The sequence below is a fragment of the Herpailurus yagouaroundi genome, unplaced genomic scaffold (genome assembly GCF_014898765.1).
Source record: "Herpailurus yagouaroundi ecotype Mexico unplaced genomic scaffold, PumYag 67793, whole genome shotgun sequence".
NCBI classification, from domain to species: domain Eukaryota; kingdom Metazoa; phylum Chordata; class Mammalia; order Carnivora; family Felidae; genus Herpailurus; species Herpailurus yagouaroundi.
Window position 1 is genome coordinate 25,263,257 of NW_024420586.1, and position 25,207 is coordinate 25,288,463.

At 50.0% G+C, this 25,207-nt stretch overlaps 1 protein-coding gene and 1 non-coding gene across 6 annotated transcripts; one reads left to right on the forward strand and one right to left on the reverse strand.

Moving 5' to 3' along the window:
• The first annotated feature begins 1,755 nt into the window (after window positions 1-1,755).
• Window positions 1,756-25,070, forward strand: HDAC6 (histone deacetylase 6). Of its 5 annotated transcripts, none has more exons than XM_040468974.1 (29): window positions 1,756-2,024; window positions 3,117-3,239; window positions 3,321-3,449; window positions 3,588-3,676; window positions 6,361-6,445; window positions 6,543-6,583; window positions 7,245-7,341; window positions 7,487-7,584; window positions 8,772-8,876; window positions 9,000-9,068; window positions 16,676-16,802; window positions 16,908-16,973; window positions 17,066-17,125; window positions 17,205-17,294; window positions 17,633-17,739; window positions 17,823-17,890; window positions 18,122-18,290; window positions 18,388-18,516; window positions 18,687-18,855; window positions 19,151-19,284; window positions 19,863-19,931; window positions 20,049-20,241; window positions 21,643-21,792; window positions 23,034-23,208; window positions 23,317-23,762; window positions 23,846-23,953; window positions 24,088-24,234; window positions 24,332-24,460; window positions 24,667-25,070. In XM_040468974.1, exons 2-29 carry the CDS (start codon window positions 3,147-3,149, stop codon window positions 24,733-24,735), a joined length of 3,411 nt encoding a protein of 1,136 aa, XP_040324908.1. In that variant the 5' UTR covers window positions 1,756-2,024; window positions 3,117-3,146; the 3' UTR covers window positions 24,736-25,070. The 5 variants fall into 5 exon arrangements, with proteins under 5 accessions (XP_040324908.1, XP_040324906.1, XP_040324907.1 ...); XM_040468972.1 differs by lacking the exon at window positions 1,756-2,024 and adding an exon at window positions 2,364-2,384; XM_040468973.1 differs by lacking the exon at window positions 1,756-2,024 and adding an exon at window positions 2,364-2,384 and having other exon boundaries at window positions 3,324-3,449.
• Window positions 8,445-8,551, reverse strand: LOC121026186 (U6 spliceosomal RNA). The gene has a single exon (XR_005788291.1). It is a non-coding gene; the product is annotated as a U6 spliceosomal RNA (small nuclear RNA).
• Window positions 25,071-25,207: the final 137 nt, after the last annotated feature.

Here is a 25,207-nt window from a genome sequence, read left to right on the forward strand (position 1 = left end):
GTCCTGTAGAAACCCCTGCTTGGGGGCGCCTGGGTGGCTCAGTTAAGCATCCAACTTTGGCTCAGTCATGATCTCACAGTTCGTAGGTTCAAGCCTCACATCAGGCTCTGTGCTGACAGCTCAGAGCCTGCAGACTGCTTCAGATTCTGTGTCTCCCTCTCTGTCTGCCACTCCCCTGATTGCACTCTCTCTCTCTCTCTCTCTCTCAAAAATAGATAAACATAAAAAAAAATGAAAAAGAGAAACCCCTGCTTGGTTCAGTAGAGGAACAAAACTATAGAAACTACAGGAATCCCTGTCTTCACTATGTCCAGGAACACTATGTCCAGGCTGACTCAGCAGAACACCAGAAGTGACCTGATCCTGTCCATGAATCCCAGTCCTCACACAAAAGGAGTACCTCTCCTCAGGATGCATGGAAACTCTGCACTCCTCCTGTAAAAGAATCCCAGCCAGATAAAGGAAATCAAAGACTGACACTCTACAGTAGGATGAGAAAACTACAGCCTTCAGGCCAAAGCCAGACTTCAGCCAATCTCTACATTTTTAAATGGAAAGAAAGAATATGCCAAAGAGGCCATTATAAGGCTTGCAAAGCCTAGAATATTTACTATCTATCTGGCCCTTTACAGAGAAAGTTTACTGACCTCTGCTCTTCAGGAATCTGTCTTCTGACTATACAGAAAAATGGGCCATGGGTCTTACAGGGTTCCCTACTCTATTAGTCTGCAGGCATCAAAACCCCAGAATGTTCCCAGTGTATCAAATGTTTTCTTTGGTGTATGTGGGGGTTTAAAGGTCTTAGGACTTGATCCTCTTCCACTGGGACAAAAAAAAAAAAAAAACCCATGTTCTGGTAGGAAAAGAGTGGAAGGAAGGAGAAGGGTGGAACTGGGGTTTTCAAAATGGTCATAGGGCCAGGCTACTGGGCGATGGGGCTGTCAATCTGTTTGTTAGTCAGCGATGCTGAACCCCAGACGGCTTATCTCTTCAGCCCCAGCCTACAGCCCGGTAGGAAATGGTGAAGAATGAGAGAGGGAGATTAGGAGGGCAAACGGGCCTCCTGCGGGGCTGATATTTACACATCTAGACAAGGCATGTGAGGGAGCTGGAGGGGCACACGGGTGAAACTCCCCCCTACTTCCCAGGCACACATTTTATATTAGAATTTGGGGGCAGAGGTTGCCCAGTGGAGGGAGCTGGAGAAAGAACTGCTGTGCAAGTACAACTCCCCTCCTTGAGTCCATTCCAGCCCCGGGCACTATTATCATAATTTGCCAGATGAGGAAACTGAAGCACAGAGATGTTCAGCAACTTGCCCAAGGTCACATGGCTAAGTCGTGTAACCTCAGTTTCCTTATCTGCGAAGCAACATTAATAATAGGAACTACCTCAGGGCGCCTGGGTGGCTCAGTGAAGCGTCCGACTTCAGCTCAGGCCATGATCTCACAGTCCGTGAGTTCAAGCCCCGCGTTGGGCTCTGTGCTGACAGCTCAGAGCCTAGAGCCTGCTTCGGATTCTGTGTCTCCCTCTCTCTCTGCCCCTCCCCTGCTCATGCTCTGTCTCTGTCTCAAAAAATTAAAATTTAAAAATAATAGGAACTACTTCACAAAATTGTGACTTACGATAATGCCTGTCACATATTACATGCTATCATCACAATTATTTGCCCCCCACTAAGAATCCTTCCATCCTACCCCCCCCCCCATTTTCGTGGCAGAATATCCATAGCTAACATTTATTGAGTGTTTCCTGTGGACCGCCTTAGTTAATTTTAACTCAGAAAACGCTCACAATATTTAACATCATCACCACACCCATTTTGGCCGCCACCAGCCCTCGTCCAGTTTCAACCGCGCTCGGGACCCAGCCGCCAGTCCGCCTGCGCTACGTCATCACAGCGCGCCGCGCGGGAAGCCGCCGGGAGAAGACGGGACGCCCCTTCCTAATTCTCTCGCTTGTTTGCTTGCTTGCTCTCGAGTCATCGTACGGCACAGTAGGCTCGGGTCCGGAGGACTCCTAAGGTGACTGGACAAGGACGGAGGCACAGCACCTACGGCAACCAGGACGACGGCGGCAGTGGCTGGGGGAGGGGCGAGCTTGAGCCTGAGTACCGCCTCGAACCGCCGGCGCAGGCTTACGCAGGCGCCGCACGGCTAGCGTCGGCGCTTTGACGCACAGACGGCATTTGTGAGCTGGCGGGAGGTGTGGCCTGCAGGAGAGGCGCAGCCCTGCTTTCCGGGACGCAGTGTGGGCGGGATTGGGCGGTTGGTAGAGAAACCGGCCCAATGGAAAAGCGGGCCTCAAGCACTCGCCGCCCGGCGGGTCGCCAGACATTTCGCAGCGTGAGCCATGGGCGGAGTTTGAGAAAAGGGCCGCTCCCAGTGAGTGGAGCTGAAGCGATTGGTCGGCGTCGACAGCAGGGGGCGGAAAGGGGGAGGGGACTGACGGTAGGCGGCCCGAAACTGGCTGAAGGGGTTTGATGGAGCTTTAGGGGTAGGATTTGGGCAGGGGGCGGGATCTTGGAAAGGGGCAGTCCCCTGAGGAGCGGGGCTTGTGGAAACGTTAGGGGCGGGATCTGGCCAAGTGGAAGGTGTGGGTCCGGCCCGATAAGGGGTGGAGTTAAGTGGATCGTTAAGGGTGGAGTCCGGGCCGGAGCTGGGTCTGAGTCTGGCTGAGTGAAAGGGTGGGTGATTATCCTCGGAGATTAGTTGGAAGGGGCAGATTTGTGAAGGGGTGGGGTCTGGGCGAGGCTTGGAGGAATGAGAGTCTGGGAATGGGGCTTGGGGGAGCGGAAAGGGTGGTGATTAGCTGAAAAGGGCCGGCCCTAAGACGCACTGAGCCTAGGGGTTTATTGCTCAGCTAAGGGGCAATACTTTTCGAGGGGAAAGAATAGTGTTAAAGGGTGGAGCCTGGTAGGATGGGCGGGACCAGGTGGAATTGACAACCCAGTGGAAGGAGAGGGCCTTGAAAGGGGCGGAGCTTAGAAGGCAGTGGGGAATAGGATAGCAGAAGGGATGGAGACTGTATAGGGGGCGGGGCCTGGGAAGGGGCTGGGGTGTGGGGTCCTCCGGGCACTCCGGCTGGTTCACGGTCACCTCCATCCCACCGCCCAGAACCGCGTCAGGGGTGAAGTCTCCCCGACCATGACCTCCACGGGCCAGGATTCCACCTCAACCAGGCAGCGAAGGAGTAGGCATAACCCCCATTCGCCCCCCCACGACTCCAGCGTCACCTCGGTGAGGCCCCAGACCTGCCCGATCCGGGGGGAGGAGCAGTGGGCCGTGCACTGGAATCTGACCCTTCTCTCTGTTTGGCAGAAGCGAGGTGTTAAGAAGGGTGCCATACTCTCCTCCAGCCCTAGTCTAGCAGAGGTAAAGAAGAAAGGCAGAATGAAGAAGCTCAGCCAAGCAGCAGAGCAAGACCTAATCATGGACCTGCGAAGGCTGGTGAGAGTGGCCTAGCCTCAATGGATTTCACCTCTTGTGACAATCAAAACCCTGTGATTCACCCTCCTGGACAGTATAGTGTGTTCCTTCTGACTCAGGCCCTGAATGGATTGGTGTCTCCCATTTTTTTCCCTGCAGGATCTGAACCTTGAGGCCAAGACACTGTCTGGCACTGGTTTGGTGTTCGATGAGCAGCTAAATGAATTCCACTGCCTCTGGGATGACAGGTGAGGCTGGCTCCTCCAGGCTGTCCCCTGGAGGGACACAAACACACAAATAGACACACTTAGAGCCCATTAGCAAGAATGAATCCATTCTTATGCTAGCCTAGAGACTGGAAGCCCATGATTTAGAGAGGTGAGGCGTAGGCTTGAAAAGATTCCATTTAGCCAACACTTACCGAGTATTCACTGTGTTCTGGGAGTTGGTAACACCAACATCAGACAAGACATACAGGGTCCCTTCTAATGGAGCTTATAGCTGAGTAGGAGAGCCAATTGTTAAACAGCCAACAGTGGTGTAAGGTGTTTAATGAAGGATGACCTAAGACCAGGGTATTCAAGAGTGTTTAATAGAGGTCCCTAGACTAGCATCCCGGGTTCACAGAAGGCTTCGTTGAAGAAAGGACACTCATGCTGAACTGGAAGAATTATACCTCCCATTTGCACACACATGTCAATCCATCAGCAAATTCTTTTGGCTCTGTGTTGTAAGTGTATTCAGTATCTGACCTCTCCTCACTGCCTCCACTGCCACCATCACCATCACTCCCCTAGACTTTCGGAGGCCTCCTCACTGGCCCCCTGTTTCCATCCTCAGCCCTCAGCCCTGCTGTCTGTTCTTCACAACGAAGCCAAAAAAAATATATGTTATCATTCTTTTTTTTTTAATTTTTAAAAGTGTTTTTATTTATTTTTAGCGGGAGGGTGGGAGGCAGAAAGAAAGAGGGGGGCAGAGGACCCAAAGCAGGCTCCGTGCTGACAACAGAGAGCCCGATGCAGGACTCAAACTCATGAACCATGAGATCATGACCTGAGCCAACTGAGCCACCTAGGCGCCCCCTCTTTCTTTTTTTTTTTAATTACATTTTTAAATTGAAGTACGTTTGACATACAATGTTATGTTAGTTTCAGTGATGTTCTCTTTCTTAAAATCCTTCAGGATTTTGCCGTTGCCCTCAAGGTAAAGTCCACATTCTTCATTCTGGCCTCTAAGGTTCCACATGATCTGGCTCCACACCACTTCAGTGACCTCATTAGCCAATCCTCCCCCTCACTTGCTTCTCTTCATTTCACCCACACTGGTCCCCTTGCTGTGCTTCCAACATGCCAGGCCTTCTCAGCTTGGGTCTTTACCCTGGCTGGTCCCTTTTCCAGAGATTCGTTTCCACCTTCTCCTCTCCCTGTTAACATTCACCTCTCAAAGAGACTTCCTCATGGAGGGCTTTCCCTGGCCACCCAGCTGATCTTTGGGATATTCCCAGCTTGTGTCATCGTTCATTCACTATCATACTTAACATATTTAGCAGGTTAGTATTGGTCTCCTCTGTCCCAACAGAAGACTCATGATGGCAAAAGACTTCACTATTGAATACATACCTACCATCTTCTGAAGAGCTAGGGACACCACAGTAGACAAAACAAACAGAACCCCTGCCTTCACGGGGATTGCATTTTGGAGGGAGAAGACAGTAAACAAAAGGCAAATGTCGAGTGTGTTAGAAAGAGGTGCTGCATAGAAACACTGATGCAAGAAGGAGAGTGGCAGAAAATGTGGTTGAGGGGAATCCATTTTTTTTTTAAGTTTATTTATTTTTGAGAGAGAGAGTGAGCAGGGAGGGCAGAGAGAGAGGGAGACACAGAAACTGAATCAGGCTCCAGGCTCTGACATGGGGCTTGAACCCACAAACCATGAGATCGTGACACTAGCCAAAGTTGGATGCTCAACCGACTGAGCCACCAGGTGCCCCAAGGGGAATCGGTTTTAAATAAGATGGTCAGGGAAGGCCTCGCTGATCTTTGAGCAGGGGTCTGAAGGAGGTGAGGGAGTGAAACATGGAGACATCTGGGAGAAGAGTGGTTTGGTTTTTAGTTTATTCATTTTTTGAGAGAGAGAGAGAGAGAGAGAGAGAGAGAGAGCAAGGGAGGACAGAGAGGGAGGGAGAGAGAGAGAATCCCAAGCAGGCTCTGAACTGTCAGCACAGAGCCCGATGTGGGTCTCGAACTCATGAACTGCAAGATCTTGCCCTGAGCCAAAATCAAGAGTTGGGTGCTTAACCAACTGAGTCACCCAGCCACTCTCCTGGGAGGAGAGTGTTTTTAAAAACACAGGGAAAGAAGATAGCTGAAAAGTACTTTGGTTTGGGTGAGGAACAGGGAGGAGACCAGTGCAGGAGAAGCAGAGTGGGGGGAGAGCCTAGCATCTGAGAGGCTATGGGGCAAGTGTTTCACAGCCTTCTGGGGCATGGAGAGGACTTCGGCTTTGACTCTGAATGAGAGGGGAATCATGAGAAAGTTTTAAGTACAGGAGAGACGTGACCTGATTTGGGTTTTAATCAATGTCTGGCTGCTGTGTGGAGGAAGGGCTTCTGGGGGAGTGAGCGCAGAAGCAGAGAGGCCAGTGAGGAGCTGAGTGTAGCAGCACAGGTGGGAGGTTCTGGTGGCAGCAGTGGGGGCGACAAGGAGAAGGGCAGGTTCTGGATATATTACAAGAGCAGAGCCAACAAATGCCAGGGATGACTCTGAAGATTCTGGCACAAGCAGCTGTGGAAGGATAGATGAGGAAGATGTACAGGAGCAGATGTGGTGCTCACCAGTGTCCCTGTGTGTGTGTGTGTGTGTGTGTGTGTGTGTGTGTGTGTGTGAGTATGTGTGTGTGTATGTGTGTATGACTGTGTCTCTTGTCAACCCAGCTTCCCTGAAGGCCCTGAACGGCTCCATGCCATCAAGGAACAGCTGATCCAGGAGGGCCTCCTGGACCGCTGTGTGTCCTTTCAGGTGAGTCCCCCCAGCTGACACACTGGGTGGTGGACGGAAGCTGGCAGAGCCTGGGTGTGGCCAGTGCCTTAGCGCTTTATTTCTTATGTCCCCCTAGGCTCGATTTGCTGAAAAGGACGAACTGATGTTGGTTCACAGGTGAAGGCTTCGGAACTTTGTAGGGATGGGGAGGAGGCTGCCAGGGCATGCTGGATTCTTTGGGAAGGAATGTCATGGGCCCTGTGGCCTTGGGCAAGTGGCTGAGCCTCTCCTAATCTCACAGTCATTGCCGATCACATAGGAACTAGTAAATGGAAGCTCTTCCAGAGGGCCTGCTAGGTCATCAGCCCATGATAGGCTGTTGTTGTTATTATAGTCTAGTGTGTAAACATATGCTGGATGTGTGGACAGGGTGATCAGGGGTTTCCCTCATGGAGCTGTAGGAACCCAGAGTAAGGGCTCTCATGTGATGTGATTCAAGGAAAGCTAACTTGGCAGAGGGGATATATCTGAGCTGAGAAAAAGAGTGAGTCAGATGAAGAGGGAAGCTGAGGGAAGGGAGGTATAGACAGCTGGAACAGTATGGCCAGTGGCCTAGGAGTAGGATTTATTGTGGCTAGAGCAGAGGGCAAGGGCTATTACTAGAAATTAAGCAGGCTAGGGAAGAAGCAGGGGATGTGTCCTATATCCCAGCTATTCCCTTTCATTGACATTTGAGGGGGCCTGACTTGACCAGGGCTCATATGGGGAAGGGACAGGGCCCTGACTCAGGCCCAGGAGGGAGGCAGGTGCTTGAATCTCATTCTGCCTCTGTCGCCAGCCTAGAATACATTGATCTGATGGAGACGACCCAGTACATGAATGAGAGAGAGCTCCGCATCCTAGCAGACACCTATGACTCAGTTTATCTACATCCGGTATGGATGAGAGCTGTGAGGATGGAGCATGGTGGCAATCCTGGGGTTTCCCGTCCCCATGCCCATCCCATCCGGGGGAGGAGCAGCTGAGTGGACAGGACTGCCCTCCCTCTTACTTTCTCTATGGCTCCCATTGTCTCTTCAGAACTCCTATACCTGTGCCTGCCTGGCCTCAGGCTCTGTCCTCAGGCTGGTGGATGCTGTCCTGGGGAAGGAGATACGGAATGGCATGGCCATCATCAGGTAGGACCCACCAGCATTTGGCTTTGTATATTTGAAATAAATTCTTTCCCTCAAATGTAAAATGTATTGGTATGGGTAGTATATTCACATGGTTCAAGAGTCAAAAGGTACAAAAGTGGGTACAAAAAGTCCCCAACCCCCATCCTCCCACACAACCTGCTTCCTTTCCTGGAGGTAGTCATTGTAACCAGTGACTCATGTGTCCTCCCAGAAACATTCTGTGCCTGTTCATGGAGTAAATGCCATATTCCATCAATGCTAAGATCTAGATTTTATCATCTTGAAATCCCGGTTCATCTTAACAATGGTGTCTCAGAATTCAGTTAGCAGCATCTTGTTTTATCATTGGCATGTGAAATCATTGCACATCTTAGCATCGTTGGCATCCCAGAATTGATGAAATGCAGAAGATACAGCCTTTCCCCTCCCTCCCCTTTTTTAGCCACAAATGGAGTTGCACTCAACATGCCCCCTTCCATAAACACGCTTCCTTCCATACTGTGCATTTTTCACTTCTACACTTAGGAAAGCTTTCCTCTAACAGTAGATAGCTTAGACCTGCATAGAATGCCACTGCAAATGCACAGGAAGTTAACCAGCCCCCTAGCGATAGGCACTTTGGTTCTCCCCAATCATTTGCTGTTTCCAAAACACGTCATGGCAAATATGTTATTTCACCTTTTTTGTTATATGAACTGTGGGCTACATCCCCAAGAGCAGAATGGGTGTGAGGGTGTCTGTATTGACAATTTTTACTTTATTTATTTATTTATTTATTTATTTATTTATTTATTTATATTTTGAAGCTTTGATTCCAGTGTAGTTAACATAGAGCATTATATTAGTTTCAGGTGTACAATATAGTGAAGAAACACTTCACAAATTTGTGTGTCATCCTTGTGCAAGGACCGTGCTAATTTTCTCTGTACTGGTCCACTTTTAGTATATGTGCTGCTGAAGTGAGCACTATGCACTGATAATTTTAATGAATGTTGTAAAATATCCTTTAGGGAGAGAGCAGTAGAGTGTGGGTGAGAGTCTGGGGGCCCCAATTACTCAGTTCCTGGCAGATTTGCAGGCATCGACACTGGGGAGTTGGTGGTCCAGAATTGGGGAGGGGGTAAGAGTCCATCTCTGCAGAGGAGGGCCCCCTACCCCCAATCTGTGGCCTTCCCTGTCCTCCCCAGGCCTCCTGGACACCACGCCCAGCACAGTCTTATGGATGGGTATTGCATGTTCAACCACGTGGCCGTGGCTGCCCGCTACGCTCAACAGAAGCATGACATTCAGAGGTCAGCAGCAAGTAGCAGGGAGAGTATGATGGGGGTGGCATGGGGTAGAGTATTCTGGTCTGGGCACCTCCCCAGATACATCTTGATTCTTTTACATAGTATCCTCCTCTGTCCTCCTCACAGGGTCCTTATCGTGGATTGGGATGTTCACCACGGTCAAGGAACCCAGTTCACCTTTGACCAGGACCCCAGGTATGCCACAAGTGACACCCTAGATGCTAGACTCCCAGCCACCCCCCACCTTTACGGGCCCAGCCAGAAGGGGCCCAGGAAGGGAAGGCATTCATACTCATTGGGCCCAACTTGGAACCAGGTTCTGTGCTGCTCTCTGCGTGTCGGCTTTCTCTCTTAAGGTCAGTCTGAGGCAGGATCTGTTGGGTCCCCCATTTTACAGCTGGGGGAACTGAGGCTTACAGGTTACAAGGTCACACAGAGAAGGAGTGGAAGAGATGAGATTTGAGTCAACAGATGTTGGGAGATCTTGTTCACCAGTTTACCTTGGAGCTGGAGTAAACTTCAAATTAGTACTTTATCTTTCTGATTATGACTACTGCAACGTGCTTGTATAAAAAACTTAAATAGGGGTACCTGGGTGGCTCAGTTGGTTAAGTGTCTGACTTCAGCTCAGGTCATGATCTTGCGGGTCATGAATTCCAGCCCCATGTCAGGCTCTGTGCTGACAGCTCAGAGCCTGGAGCCCGCTTTGGATTCTGTGTCTCCCTCTCTCTCTCCCCTTCCCTGCTCATGCTGTCTCTCTCTCTCTCTCTATCTCTCTCAAAAATAAATAAAATATTTTTGAAAAATTATTTAAAAAACTAAATAATACAAGGGTGCCTGGGTGGCTCAGTCAGTTGAGCATCCAACTCTTGGTTTCGGCTCAGGTAATGATCTCTTAGTTCCTGAATTAGAGTCCTGTGTTGGGCTCCATGCTGGCAGCACGGAGCCTGCTTGGGATTCTCTCTCTCCCTCTCACTCTGTGCCTTCCCCACTCATGCTCTTTCTTTCTCAAAATAAATAAATAAACTTTTAAAAACTTAATAATTTAGAAATGTCTAAAGCAGTGAGTCTCCTATAATTCCTATAACCTCCAAAATAACTGTTGATAGTTTAGGTTATATTCTTAAAACAGAATTTTTCCTTTAGATGTATGAATATTCATTATTATTATTAACACACTGCCTAATGGGACAATCCTCTGTGTGTTCTGTGGCAGCTTGCTTTTTGCATTTAGCCACATGTCATGCACACCTCTCCAGGTTAGTGCCTCTTAAAAACACCTCTGTCTTTATAAGGGCTGTTGAGTATTCCATTTTATGGCTGTACCTCTGGTCATTTATCCCTGGGACATTTATGGTGCTTTCCATTTTTTGCTACTAACAGTTCTACAGCAAAATATGTAACTCTCTCTCTCTATATATATATATATACACACACACACACATGTATATGTGTGTGTATGCACATATGCGTATACATATATATGTAATTTTTATAATATGTAATTTAAAAATACATAATTTTACACTTCTCTGAGTGTAAAATTTCCAATAATGGATTGCTGGGTCAGAGGGTCGGTGTGCTTTAAAAGTCTAGGGTCTACAGCCAGACTTCCCTCCAGAAAGGTGGTACCAGCTCACCCTTCCTGCAGAAAGTGATTGAGCAGGTCCTTGTCAGTAGGGACACTGCTAAATAGTTGTTTTATCCTCCCTTCTTTCATACCGACTACCTAAAATCCCCCTTTCCCCCATAGATTCTGAGCTCCTGTGGCCCATTACTTAATCTAGGCTGGCTGTTCTCTAGACATTGCTTTATTATTTTCCAGCATTCGATGTTGCTGACAGATGTCTGATTTTTATTCCTTTTTGAGTAATCTGTTTCCCTCTCCAAAGATTATAGGTTCTTCTCTCTATTCCCAGTGTTCTGAAGTTTCACCCTGGCCCCTTCATTCTGCTTAGCAGTAGGTAGACAGTTTATATCTGAAGACTCATGCTGTTCTGAAATCCTTAGACGTTTTCTTCTATTAGTTCTTTGATGCTTTCTTCTACTGTATTCTGTCTGGTCTGTTTTGTGTGTGTGTTCTCTTGTGTGTTCTTTTTCCTTTTGCTCTGTGTCCCGGGAGATTACCTCAATTTTACCTTCAAGCCCTTCTGTTGAATTCGGTATTTAGACATTCTTTTAATCTCCAAAAGCACTTTCTTCCTCTCTCTTTCTATGCCCTCTCATTCCTTAGCATGCTTTTTAATTTTGTTTTATTTTATTTCATTTTTATTTATTTATTTTTGAGAGAAAGATCATGAGAGTATGGAGCCTGAAGAGAGGCTTGAGCTCACCCAGAGCAGGGCTCAAGCTCCCTTATACAGACCTGAACTCAAGAACCATGGGATCATGACCTGAGCCAAAGTTGGGTGCTTAACCGACTGAGCCACCCAGGCACCCCTCTTAGCATGTTTTTATATAATAGTAATTAGAAGTGCTTTGGGGCACCTGAGTGGCTCAGTCGGTTAAGTGTCTGAGTTTTTATTTCAGCTCTGGTCTTGATCTCAGGGTTGTGAGTTCAAGCCCCACACTGGGCTGCATGCTGGATATGAAGCCTATTTTAAATAAAAAATAAAACCTAAAGATTCTTTTAAAAAAAGAAAGGGGGTACCTGGGTGGCTCAGTCAGTTAAGCATCCAACTTCAGCTCACGTCATGATCTCACCATTCGTGAGTTCAGGCCCCATGTAAGTCTCTGTCCTGACAGCTCAGAGCCTACAGCCTGCTTCAGATTCTGTGTCTCCCTCTCTATCTCTGCCCCTCCCCCACTTGTGCATGCTCTTTCTTTCTCTCAAAAATAAATAAACTTTAAAAAATAAAGAAGAAATAAGAAAGAGGAGCACCTGGGTGGCTCATTGGTTAAACGTCTGACTTTGGCTCAGGTCATGATCTCCCCGCTTGTGAGTTCAAGCCCCTCATTGGGCTCTGTGCTGACAGCTCAGAGCCTAGAGCCTGCTTCAGATTCTATGTCTCCCTCTCTCTCTCCCCTTACCCTGCTTGCACTCTGTCTCTGTCTCTCTCTCTCTCTCTCAAAAATAAGTAAACATTAAAAAAAAAAAAAAGAAAGAAAAGAGGGGCGCCTGGGTGGCTCAGTTGGTTAAGCATCTGACTCTTGATTTCAGCTTGGGTTGTGTCTCATGGCCATGGGATCAAACCCCACATTGGGCTCCATGCTGAGCGTGGAGCCTGCTTGGGATTCTCTCTCTTTCTTTCCCTTGGCCCCTCTCTTTCTCTCTCTCTCTTCCAAAAATAAAACTTTTAAAAATTTTTATAAGGAAAGAGAAAGATATGCTTTAAGATTTCCTCAGTTTTCCTCGAATATCTAGCAATTCTTAATGGGCATTTATACCAAAGAATAAAGCACTGTTGAAGGTGGCAGTCGTGGGGCTGCTCAACTGTGGTGCATGGGAGTCTGTTTCCTGAAAGGTATTTCCTAGGATCGGGGCAGGAAGTGTCCACTGACAGGTCTCAACCTTAGGGAGTGTGGGCAGAAAGCCATGTATTAGATGGGGTCCTTCCAAATGCCAGAAAAATTGGGGTCTGTTCTTTTTCTTTTCATCTTTTTAAAATATGTATTTATTTGAGAGAGAGAGAGAGACAGAGAGACAGAGTACAAGTGGGGAGGGGCAAAGAGAGCTGGAGACACAGAATCCAAAGCAGGCTCCAGATTCCAAGCTGACAGCAGAGAGCTGGATGTAGGGCTGGAACTCACGAACTGTGAGATCATGACCTGAGCTGAAGTCAGATGCTTAACTGACTGAGCCACCCAGGTGCCCCTATAATTCCTTTTTTTTTCAAGTTTATTTTTGAGAGAGAGAAAAGGAGGTCTGGTCTTGAGATGGCATCTCTTTGTTTTACCCTCCGCCTTGCCAAACACTTGTCAATTGTACTTATTTTTTCAAATCCAGGTTTTGGCTTTTTTGGCCATCTCCACTGTTTTATTTTTTTTATTTCATTATTTTTTTCTGTTTAATCTTTATTAATTTCTTCATCCTGTGTTCTTTTGTCCATTTCTGTCTTCTTGAATCGAATGCTTCAAGATTTGTCAACTTGGGGTGCCTGGGTGTCTCAGTTGGTTGGGCTTCCAATTCTTTTTTTTAATATTAAAAAAAATTTTTTTAACATTTATTCATTTTTGAGAGGCAGAGCACAAGTTGGGGAGGGGCAGAGAGAGAGGGAGACACAGAATCCAAAGCAGGCTCCAGGTTCTGAGCTGTCAGCACAGAGCCCAATGCAGGGCTTGAACTCACAGACTGTGAGATCATGACCTGAGCTGAAGTTGGATGCTTAACTGACTGAGCCACCCAGGCACCCTGGGCTTCTGATTTTTGATTTCGGCTTAGGTCATAATCTCAAGGTTCCTGGGTTTGAGCCCTACCTCGAGCTCCACGCTGGCAGAGTGGAGCCTGCTTGGGATTATCTCTCTCCCTCTCTCTCTGCCCATCCCCTGCTCTCTCAAAAAATAAATAAACTTAAGAAAAAACATTTATCAATTCAATTGGCCATCAGTACCTGCCCTCACTGCCATCCTCCTGTAATATTTTGAAGTCAATCCCAGATACCATATCATTTTTTCTCCAAATATTCTAGAGTGTATCTTTAAAACATAGAGCATATATTTTGAATTTTTAAAAAAGCATAGCCATAGTATCATTTCTAAGCAAATTAACAAGAATTCTCTAATGTCATTAATCATTCTTTTTGTTTTAGTAAATGCATTGGAGGCTATAACTGTGTTCTTTTGTGGATATATCATTGATGATATCCACAGATATGAAAAATTGTGAATATATTCAATTCATTCTTTCTCATGAATAAGAATGTATAAATGAAAAAAACCACTTATCCATCCCCTTCAATCTCCTAGTTCCCCATCCCTCAGGCTCTTAACTCCATCAGCAGAGTCCTGGATGGAGACAAATTGATCAGGCCTTAAAATACTATCACAGAGATGACAAAAACAGGTAAACTAAAGTTAAGTAGTTAAAAGAAATAAAGAGGGGCACCTAAGTGGCTCACTGGGTTAAGCATCCAACTCGTGAACTTGGCTCAGGTCATGATCTCATGGTTCATGAGTTCAAGCCCCGTGTAGGGCTCTGCACTGACAGTGCAAAGCCTGCCTAGAATTCTCTCTCCCTCCCTCTCTGCCCCTACCCCACTCATTCTCTCTCTCTCAAAATAAAAAAAACTATACTTAAAAAAAGAAGTAAACCTAGTGAATTGGTCATTCAGTGAATTAGCTATTCAGAATTGATTTTGTGTGCATTGACCTGGATCTGTACTTGATTTCTCCAGAAGGGAAACCTCAGGTTATCTGGGGTGCCCTCCCTGGCCTGCTCAGCATGAGAGAGGGCCCCCCCAGGGCCCCTGGAGCCTCAAAGACTATTTTCCAGAGATTTATTGAAGTCTCTAATTGTCTAACATCCTTTCTTCCATTCTCTGTCTTTCTGGGATACCTGTTTAAAATTCCCTTTACTATCTTCTGACTGGGATTGTGGGAGAGCAAGGAGGTAAACCTGTGCTATCAGTCCATCATTCTTTCATTGGAAATTAGTGGAACTTATTTTAAAACCTCCTCCTGCTATTTGCTTTATAAACTTAGTTTTCCTGGGTGTTCATTCTTCTTTTGGCTCTGGTAGCTCTCATGGGGTTGGCTTTCTTCCAATATTTTCTTTATTCCTTTTTTCCCCTGATAACCATCTTTTTGTCCTACTGTGTATTTCTCTTCCTCTACTGGTTAACTTACTAAAAGAAAAAAGGTTTAGGGGCCCCTGGGTGGTTCACTTGGTTAAGTGCCATCTCTTGATCTCAGCTCAAGTCATGATCTCACAATTGGTGAGATCCAGCCCCACATAGTCAGGCTCTGTGCTGACAGCTTGGAGCCTGCTTGGGATTCTCTCTGCCCCTTTCCCACTCATGCTCGCTTTCTATCTCTCAAAATAAATAAATAAACTTTAAAAAAAAGTTTAGAGGGTACTTGGGTGGCTCAGTCAGTTAAGCATCTGACTCTTGATTTCGGCCCAGGTTATGATCTCCCCTGCTCATGTTTTCTCTCTTTCTCTCTCTCTCTCTCTCTCTCTCTCTCTCTCTCTCTCTCTAAACAAATAAATAAATAAGCTTTAAAGTGTTTTGTTTGGTTTTTTTGAGAGAGAGGGAGGGAGTAGGAGGGGCAAAGGGAGAGAGAATCTGAAACAGGCTCCACGCTGTCAGCGCAGAGCCCAGTTCAGGGCTCGAATTCACAAACCATGAGATCATGACCTGAGCCAAAACCAAGAGCCTGACACTTAACTGACTGAGCCACACAGATGCCCCGAAATAAACTTAAAAAAAAATTTTAAACCGATATTTATCAGAGCTAAAAGTAAAACAGTCATCTCCCACCTACTCAAGACTAGAACATTGACATGGGTTTCATTCCCTAATTCCTAGATATTTTAATTCCGTTTCAAAAATGTCTCTATATTGGTTGCATAAAATTTCACCACCACATTTATTAAAATGTGACTAAGTTGGTCTAGATTTATTGCTTACCACTATTTCTTGTATTTCCCTAAAAAAAAAATTGCTGCTTTAAATTCTTTCTGGAACAAGACAGGGAGCGGATGAACAGATAGATGGATGGATAGATAGATAGATAGATAGATAGATAGAGGAGAGATTATTCATTTTGATCACCCCAGTCAGAATGAAGCCCTCCCACACAAAGCCTCCTGCTAGGCGTTCTATCAGAACATGTACCTTCATGTCTTCAGTGTCCGTTCCGTGTATCAGTCCTCACTCCTCTGGGTGCTCAGTTTCTCACCTATAAAATACAAGAAGTAGGGGCGTCTGGGTGGCTTAATCGGCTGAGTGACCAACTTCAGCTCAGGTCATGATCCCACAGTTCGTGAGTTCAAGGCCCACATTGGGCTCTCTGCTGTCAGTGCAGAGCCCACTTCTGACGGATCCTATCATCCTCTCTCTCTGACTCTCCCTCCCACTCCCCCCGCCCCTCCACCCCACTTGCTCTTTCATGTGCATGCACTCTCTCTCTCTCTCTCAAAAATAAATAACAACATTAAAAAATAAAATAAAATACAAGAAGTAGTAGAGGTGCCCTGTAAAGTATTGGAGAGAAGGAACAGATCCCCCCACTGGCCTCAGGAAGCCTCCGCCAGCACCCCCACTTGAGCTCAGCTACACACACAGAACCAAGTCCCATGCCTCCTAGCCCCTAGCCCTTGAGTCCCCACACTTCCTTCAGGGGAAACGCTAAGTTTCCCAGTTGGGCCTGATGCTTTTCCACCTTAGTTGGATCCTGCCAGCTAAGAGCTCTATGTCCCCTGTGGGCCTCCAACATCACAGGATTTGCCCTGCTGCCACCACCTTGGTCACAGGGGTAGGGGCAGGCTGGTATGATTTTTGAGTCCCCCACAGCAGGAGCCCTTGGGAGCTGGGAGAGATCCCAGAGCCCTCAGGGTCTCAGAACTAGAACTGAGTGGGCACTGAGGAGGGCAGCAGTGTTTGCCAAGGGAGGCATTCGGTTGATCAAAATGAATGAGTGAGTGGAGTAATGAATAAATGGGAGAATTAGTGAATCAGAGGATCGGTAAGTTGGCGACTGAATGGAAGGATGAATGAATGCATAGATTAAGTAGTTAATGAGGAAATTAATGAGAGAATGAACAAGTGGCTGAGTGAACGGTGGAGCTGTGGGTTGGGGGTGTCTGGGGGGAGATTGACTCTCAACTGCCCCCCACCTCTTTTTTTTTTCTCTCCCTCCAGCGTCCTCTATTTCTCCATCCACCGTTATGAGCAGGGTCGGTTCTGGCCCCACCTTAAGGCCTCTAACTGGTCCACCATAGGTTTTGGTCGTGGCCAGGGATATACCATCAATGTGCCTTGGAACCAGGTCAGTGTCTGCCTGCCCTTTGCCCCCCAAATTGGACCCACCCCTGCCTCTCAGCCAGTTCGGGGCAGGGGGCAGAATGTTCCCATCATGCCGCTCTGTCTGCAGGTGGGGATGCGAGATGCCGACTATATTGCTGCTTTCCTGCACCTCCTTCTGCCGGTCGCCCTTGAGGTCCTGGGAGTCTGGGGGGTGTTGGGACAAGAATGATGTTGAGGGATGGGCCGTGAGGGCATCTGGCCTCATGTGGTCCCTTTCCCCCTCAGTTCCAGCCCCAGCTGGTCCTGGTGGCCGCTGGATTTGATGCCCTTCAAGGGGACCCCAAGGTAAGGCAGGCTCCCTGGGATGATTCATGGGTGGAAGGGGGCTGCATGGAGCCAGTCTGACCCTCCACGTCCCCCCCAGGGCGAGATGGCCACCACTCCAGCAGGGTTCGCTCAGCTAACCCACTTGCTCATGGGTCTGGCAGAAGGCAAACTGATCCTGTCTCTGGAGGTGAGTGACATTACTTCATCTCTCAGCCCACGGATCCAGGAGGATGTGAGAGCCAAGCTTTCAGGTCAGGCAGGAGTTTCTGTCCCAGCATTTCTACTTAATAGCTGGACAACCTCACCTAGGTCCCTGAACCTCCTTGTGCCTCTGCTTTCCTTATGTAAAATGGGCATGATAATTGTGACCACCTCGTAGCACTGTTTGGTGTACAAAATGTAAGTCACCCTTCAGATTCCTCATTGCTGGATACGTAGTCAGTGCCCTAGTATTACTATTACTGTTCTTCCCTGGTAACACCTGATTCTTTCCTAATACCCCCCCCCCACACCCTTCTTTCCCAGGGTGGCTACAACCTTCGCTCCTTGGCTGAGGGCGTCAGTGCCTCACTCCACACCCTTCTGGGAGACCCTTGCCCCACACTGGAGTCCCCTGGCGCCCCCTGCCCAAGGTGAGCCCAGGCGGAGGAGAAGCAGGACCCTCACCGTCTACCCATTAGCTGTTTGGTCACTTTTCTCCTCCCCTGCCCTCTAGTGCCCTGGCGTCACTGTGCTGCGCTCTGGAAGCCCTGGAGCCCTTCTGGGAGGTCCTTCTAAGATCAGGTAGGAGGCAGGGAGGGGGCTGGGTGGGGGGTCAAGCATGGCATGAGCCCTTGGGAGAGATTCTCTTCCAGACCCTTTCCTGGGGCCCCTTGGTGGGGGAGGGTCAGGCCTCCTTTCTCACTGACCCCCGTTTCAGGCCTCTCACCCCTTATACATTTGGGTAAACTAAGTTCCAGAGTATCACAGGGATCCAGGGTGGGGGAGTGGGGTGAATGTGGCCTCCTGTTGCAGTTCAGACCCCGGAGGAGGACATCCTGGAGGAGGATAGCGCAGAGGAGAAGGATGAAGAGGGACTGTGGCGGCCCCCAGCGCTCCCGATCCTGACGTGGCCCATGCTACAGGCTCGCACAGGGCTGGTCTATGACCAGCGGATGATGGGTCACCACAACTTGTGGGACAAGTATGCAGTCGGAGGGCCACCAGCTAAGTGCTTGGGGAGATCCCTCCCCCTCCTCAAGCACTAAGCCCTGCCTCTGGTTCCTGTCCCCCGACCCCAGCCACCACCCAGAGATGCCTCAGCGAGTCTTACGAATCATGCAGCGTTTGGAGGAGCTGGGCCTTGCGGGGCGCTGCCTCGCGCTGCCCGCACGTCCCGCCACGGAAGCCGAACTGCTCACCTGCCACAGGTCAGACCCCCATGCTTGGGGTGGGGGTGGGTCCTCAGTGCACACAGGCTCCTGGGGGCCGGAGCACGGGCTCTCCCTCTCTGGTAGGTGGAGCCGCTGTGGGACACGGGAGGGGCCGTGGAGGGGACGGAACCAGCTGGCTGTCCCCTGTGCCCTGTCTGTGCCTCCAGTGCTGAGTACGTGGGTCGTCTGCGGGCCACAGAGAAGATGAAAACCCGGGAGCTGCACCGCGAGTGTTCCAACTTTGATTCCATCTACATCTGCCCCAGCACCTTCGCCTGTGCGCAGCTGGCCACTGGCGCCGTCTGCCGCCTGGTGGAGGCTGTGCTGGCAGGAGAGGTACCTTCTCCCTGGGGTGGGGTGCCAGCTCTGGAGATGTGGTGGGGGGGTGGAGAGAGGTGGCTCTGAGAGGTGAGGCTGGGCCTGAGGGCACAGAGGAGGGGCCTGCAGTGGGGAGGAGGACCCCTGCTCACCGGAGACCTTGCTTACTGGCAATTGCGGTGGGGGGAGATGGGGGCTGCAGGCTGGGGGCCCCTAGCAGCCAGGGGTAGTGGCAGGACGGAAGAAGAGAATAAAGGGGAGAGAAAGCCGTGAGGGCAGGTGGTCTAATCTTTGCTTCCTGCTCCTCCCCCAGGTTTTGAATGGTACCGCTGTGGTGCGTCCCCCAGGACACCATGCTGAGCGGGATGCCGCTTGTGGTTTCTGCTTTTTTAATTCTGTGGCTGTGGCTGCTCGCCATGCCCAGGCCATCAGTGGGCAGGCGCTGCGGTGAGGGCTCCCTGGGACCCCTCCACCACCAGCCCAGTGCTTACTAAGCAGGCCCTATGGTGCAGCCCCCCAGGACTTACCCAGACATCCCCAAGGGTACAATTGCCCGGCACTTCTCCCGAAAAGGAGCAAGGATCTAGCCTTGCACAGCTTACCCAAATAGGACCCCCAGATTGTGGCACCCAGGTAGTTCCAAAACAAGGTCCAGGGTCCCCCTGCTCCATCATTTCTGGCCCCTGATGGCTATCCTGACAGAATTTGGGGTCCAGGTCCCCAGTGCTTACTTCAGGAAACCCAGGATCCCAGCTCCCCACACTTACCCATACTGGGTGGGGTGGGGGAGGGCTCTGGCCCTAAGCACTTGCTTGGACCCATAGTGAAGACATCAGGACCCAGGCTCTGGCTTTCATCCTTACTCTGATAGGACCCGCAAGCCTGCCACCCACTGCTTTCCCCAGGGACCCAGAGTTCAGCCACCAGCAATAAATGCCCCTGCAGACAGACCCCACGGGTGTAGCCCCTGCCCTTTCCCAGGGGGCCAGTGTCCCAGGTTAACTGAGGAGCCGTTCCCTCCCCAGGATCCTGATAGTGGACTGGGATGTCCATCATGGTAATGGAACTCAGCACATATTTGAGGAGGACCCCAGGTGAGGGGCTAGGGGAGGGGTTTGGGGTGTGGTCTGGAAGGTGGGTGAGCCATGCCTCAGGCATGCAGGGGAGTGGGGAGGCACTAACCAGCCACGGTCTCCCTTCCCACCCGGCAGCGTACTGTACATTTCCCTGCACCGGTATGACCATGGCACCTTCTTTCCCATGGGGGAGGAGGGTGCCAGCAGCCAGATAGGCCGTGCCGCAGGCACTGGCTTCACTGTCAACGTGGCCTGGAATGGACCCCGTGTGGGTGACACTGACTACCTGACCGCGTGGCATCGCCTGGTGCTTCCTATTGCCTACGAGGTACAGTACAGGATGTGTGCGACGATGACAGTGTGGGTGACGGTGGATCTGTGCATGTCTGACTTCTGGGTGACTGATCCTGTGGGACAGCCTGCGGGTGGCCATCGTGATGGCCTTGGCATGTTTCTGCCACATGTGATTGCCTTCTCTGTGCATAACTGTAAGGGACTTCTGGGTACATGGGGGTCATCTTCGTGTGCCTAGCTGTATACGTATACGTGTCCTAGGCATACAGCATCACTAGTGCCTGTCTGTGTGTGATGGCGGCCCCATGAGACAGCCGTCATTGTGGAACTGAATGTGCAAGGCGGGAAGGAGCTTAAGTATGTGCATGAGGCTGCACAAATGGCTCTTTGTCACCACCGTTTCTTTCTTTGATGGCTGTGATACCATATGTCACTGCACGTTGCTGTCCGTGTGACAGCTGGTGTGTGGCTTTCTGCATGTGGGAGGATGCATGTGACAGTCATCTCTCTGCCTGTTTGTCACAGCTGTTCGTGTGTCTCTGACTGGCAGTGGCCTGTATATATTTGCCTGACTCTGCCTGAGTGGCTGTAGGTGACCAACTTGTCTGTGTGCAGTGTGTGTGTGTGGGGGGGGGGGGGCAGATGAAGTACCAGCTCCATGACCTCTGCAGACGTGCATGTTCAGATGTGTACGTGTGTCTGGATGTACACAGCAGCTGTGACTCCCTTCTGTGCGTGTGTGACTGTGTGTGTGTGCAAGCAGCCACCTCCTGTGGGCACAATCACGTGTGTGCCTGTTGTGACTTTGGTAATGGCAGGTGTGTGGTTGTATCTGTGCAGGGATGGCTGTAGCTCACTGTCCCTTCTGTGAGATACTGTTTGTGTGTGTGCGATTACTACGATGTTAGTTCAGTCTGTATGCTACTGTGTGATTATATGTGGGTAGGTGACCATTTTCTGTGTGTGGCACTTGCGTTGTCACCTTCTGTGATGGAAGTATGCGTGCATCTCTCTTTGCCACCGTGTGTATAAAACCCTGTGTTGTATACATATGTCCCATTTTACCATCTCTTGACATCGGAGTCTCCAAGTTTCATGTTTCAGTCTTATGACTCTGCCTCATGTCCCCAAGTGTCCATTTCTGGAAATGTCTCCATGTCTGTGTTGTGTCTCTAAGTCTGTGTTTGGTGTGTCCACAGTAGCTCTGTTGATCTGTCTCCATGTTTCTGTGTCTCTGTGACCCTGAGTCTGTCTGTCTTGTGTCTCCACGTCCTCCCCTTCCTGTTTTCAGGGCTCCGGGCTTGTGTCTCCCAGTCTCCAGGTCCCGTGTCTCCATTTTTCTGACTTGCGTGTCTGTGTGTCTGGGTTGCCCTCACCTACCGTCTACCCAGGTCTCCACCTTCACACTCATGTGTCTCTTCTCTCCCTGCTCCAGTTTAACCCAGAGCTGGTGCTGGTCTCAGCGGGCTTTGACGCTGCATGGGGGGACCCACTGGGGGGCTGCCAGGTGTCGCCTGAGGGCTATGCCCACCTCACCCACCTGCTGATGGGCCTTGCCAATGGCCGCATTATCCTAATCCTAGAGGTAACTCTCGGTCCCTCTTTCTGTGGTGGGAGGGTGGTTTGGACAACTTGAAGTCCTGCCCTTTCTGCTGGCTGGCTGTGACACTCGGGACAATTTCCTAAAATCTGCTTTGAGTATCCCCACCTGGAATTGTTGGCACATACTGGGCATTAATAATACCAGTATCTGGACAAACTTGAGTGCTCAGTATGTGCAAAACACTCTTCTTGGAACTTTGTGTGTATTGTTAATTCACTTATTTGACCAAGCAGCCTGCTGAGGTAGTCTGCTCGTCATATTCCTCTCTCAAGATCAGGGAAACTGAGGCACAGAGAAGCATAGTGACCAGCCAGAGGTCATACATTTAATAATGGCAGAGCCAGGGCTTGAACCCAAGCAGCCTGGCTCTAGCATTGAAGCTTTTTATCACTACCTGAACTGCCTCTAGCAAGCTCCCAAGACAAAGTAAATTCACTGACCTTTTGTAAGTTACTCAGTGCCCCTGCCCCCCATGCCTCAGTTTCTTCATCTGTAAGATAGGGCCGGCTACTCGTGGAAAAGTGCCTGGCATATGGTGAGCAATGTATAAGTAGTTTCTCATCACTGTGAGTCATCACACACTAGCTTAACCCTCTTGGCAGCCTTACGTGCTGCTGTTTTCACTACTTTTCGGATAAGGACAATCACTCACTACTTTGCAGATAAGGGCAATCACTCACAGAGATTAACTGGCTGCTATAAAGTCCCACAGTGTGCCCAGGAATGCTTGTGGCAGGGCAAGGGAATGGTTAAGAACATGAACTCTTCCATCGGATAGCCCAGCCCCCAACCCCAGCGCTGCCTCTAACCAGCTGTTAGGGCCTCCGATGCATCATCTAGCCACCCTAAGCCTCAGTTTCTTTATCTGTAGAAAGAGCAGAGACTGGGGTTCCTATAGAATGTGAGAGAAGGGGGTTCCGGTACAGATTGAGCACATGTGGTTGTAAGGATTAAGTGAGTCGATACACATAAAGTGCTTAGAATAGGGTCTGGCACACAGCAAGCACTTAATAAATCTCCACTGTTATTAATGTTGCCTCAGTATTACTGTGGTAATTATCATGTTGTACTTTACACCACCCTCAACAACCACCTCACACAATGGGTGCTGCCCCTCTGACGGTCGTGCAGGGCCCCAAAGGGAGATTGGGAGACAGAACATCTTGCCTCCCAGATTCCATGAGGGCCCCCCATCATACCTTTTCCTCCCCTTTCTCTTAAAGGGTGGCTATAACCTGACGTCCATCTCGGAATCCATGGCTGCCTGTACCCGCTCCCTCCTTGGGGACCCACCACCACTGCTGACCTTGTCGCGGCCTCCACTATCAGGGGCCCTGGTCTCAATCATCGATACCATCCAAGTCCATCGCAGATACTGGCGCAGCTTACGGGTCATGAGTGAGTAGGCGTGGGGAACTGGGGCAACGGGGGCTCAGGGGAGGTCAGGGATCAGAGGTAGGATAGGGCTAGCACCCACACTCAAGGATCTCCCTCCCATGGTTCCAGAGGTGGAAGACAAGGAGGAACCCTCCCTTTCTAAGTCAGTCACCAACCCTGGGTCAGCTAAGAGGATGACCACGCCAGAAGGGAACATTCTGGATGCAGGCACAGAGAAGGCTGTCTCAGCATCATCTGTGGAAGAGTCCACTCTGGGCCAACCTAAGTCAGAGACTGCTATGGTGGAGCTCAGTCAGGACCAGTCCTTGGAGGCTCCCACACAGAAAGCCATGCTGGACCAGACCACCTCACAGGCAGCCACAGTGGAGGCCACAGCAGGCCAGACCACCTCAGAGGAGGCTGTTGGGGGAGCTGAGATGATCCAAACCCCTCCAGCTTTATGTACTGACAACCAGACTCCTACAGCCTCACCTGAGCAAGGTGCCACATCCCAAATATCCCCCAGTGAGCTGATTGAGAATCTCCGGACCTTGGAACTAAACTGCAAGGCTCAGGTAAGACCCACCACACCCAGGTAGGGGGAAGAAGGGGCAAGAATCTGGCCTCTCAGATGCATCTCTTTCCTCTGTACATCCAGGAGGCACCAGAATCTCAGATCCCAGAAGAGGATAAGCTACTGGGAGAGGCAGCTGGAGGTCAGGACATGCTGATTCAGAGCTTTGGGGTCCATGCTAACACTGACCAGGTGAGCTCAGGGACCAGGGAGGAGACTGTGACTTCCTTCTCTTGCCCATTTGCACCTCCAGGTAGGAGCATGTGGTGCAGGAACATGTAGTAGGGAGATGGAGTCCCTAGCTTACTCAGTTGCACCCATTCCAGGCCATCTTTTATGCCGTGACACCGCTGCCCTGGTGTCCCCATTTGGTGGCAGTATGTCCCACACCTGAATCAGGCCTGGACGTGACCCAACCTTGTCAGGACTGTGGAACACTCCAGGAGAACTGGGTGTGTCTGTCTTGCTATCAGGTAGGCAGCAGAGGAGGAAGGGGATGGAGTGGAGGTTGGCCCAGGAGCAAACTGAAGGTGAGTGCTGATCCCTGCCCGATACTCTCCCCAACCCCAGGTCTACTGTGGTCGTTATGTCAGTGCCCATATGCTGCAACACCACGAAGGGTCAGGACACCCGCTGGTCCTCAGCTACGTCGATCTGTCTACCTGGTGTTACAGCTGTGAGGCCTATGTCCACCACCAGGTGGGTCCTGGGCAGACCCTCTAACGCATGCGCACACATACACCCTCACACACATACCCTCTGCGATTGGGTAAGGGGAGAATGGAGACCCTTCTGCGTGGGAGATAGCCCAGAAGGGTGGTTGAGGGCTGGTGCAGGGGCAGCTCCTGGCTGAGGTAGAGGAGGGGTCCTCACTCTCTCTTACCTACCCTCTCTTGCCTCCTCAGGCTCTCCTAGAAGTGAAGAACATCGCCCACCAGAACAAGTTTGGGGAGGACATGCCCCACTCACACTGAATCCCAGGATGTGCTCCTCTTCTCTACCTTCTGAGGCCCTGGATGAAGGGCAGCCTCACTCCATCCCATCCTGAAGACTCTTTTGAACTCCCCAAGGGTGCTGATTTAAGCATAAATACTTGTAAGATGATTGTGATGATCAATTGTAAATCTCTGTCTGCCCACTGCCTGCTTGAGGGACTCTATCTACTCTGCCCTGGAAGGAAAGGAGGGTAGCTCAGTGGTCCCAGGAGGGGCTGATAACACTAAGCTGATGCTTTGTTGGGAGGGGGATCAACTGGCAGGTACAGCAGAGTTGGATATGTAATAAAGTACAAGCTGTTACAAAACCTGGAGAGAGCCTTTTAACCTTGAGTGGGTACAGAACCCCACACCCCTGGCCAACGGGTCTGATGAGTAACGGAGCAATGAGGGCATGGGTCTCTGGTCAACCCCCTGCCCATCCAGTATCCAGAGAACTAACTGGAAATAG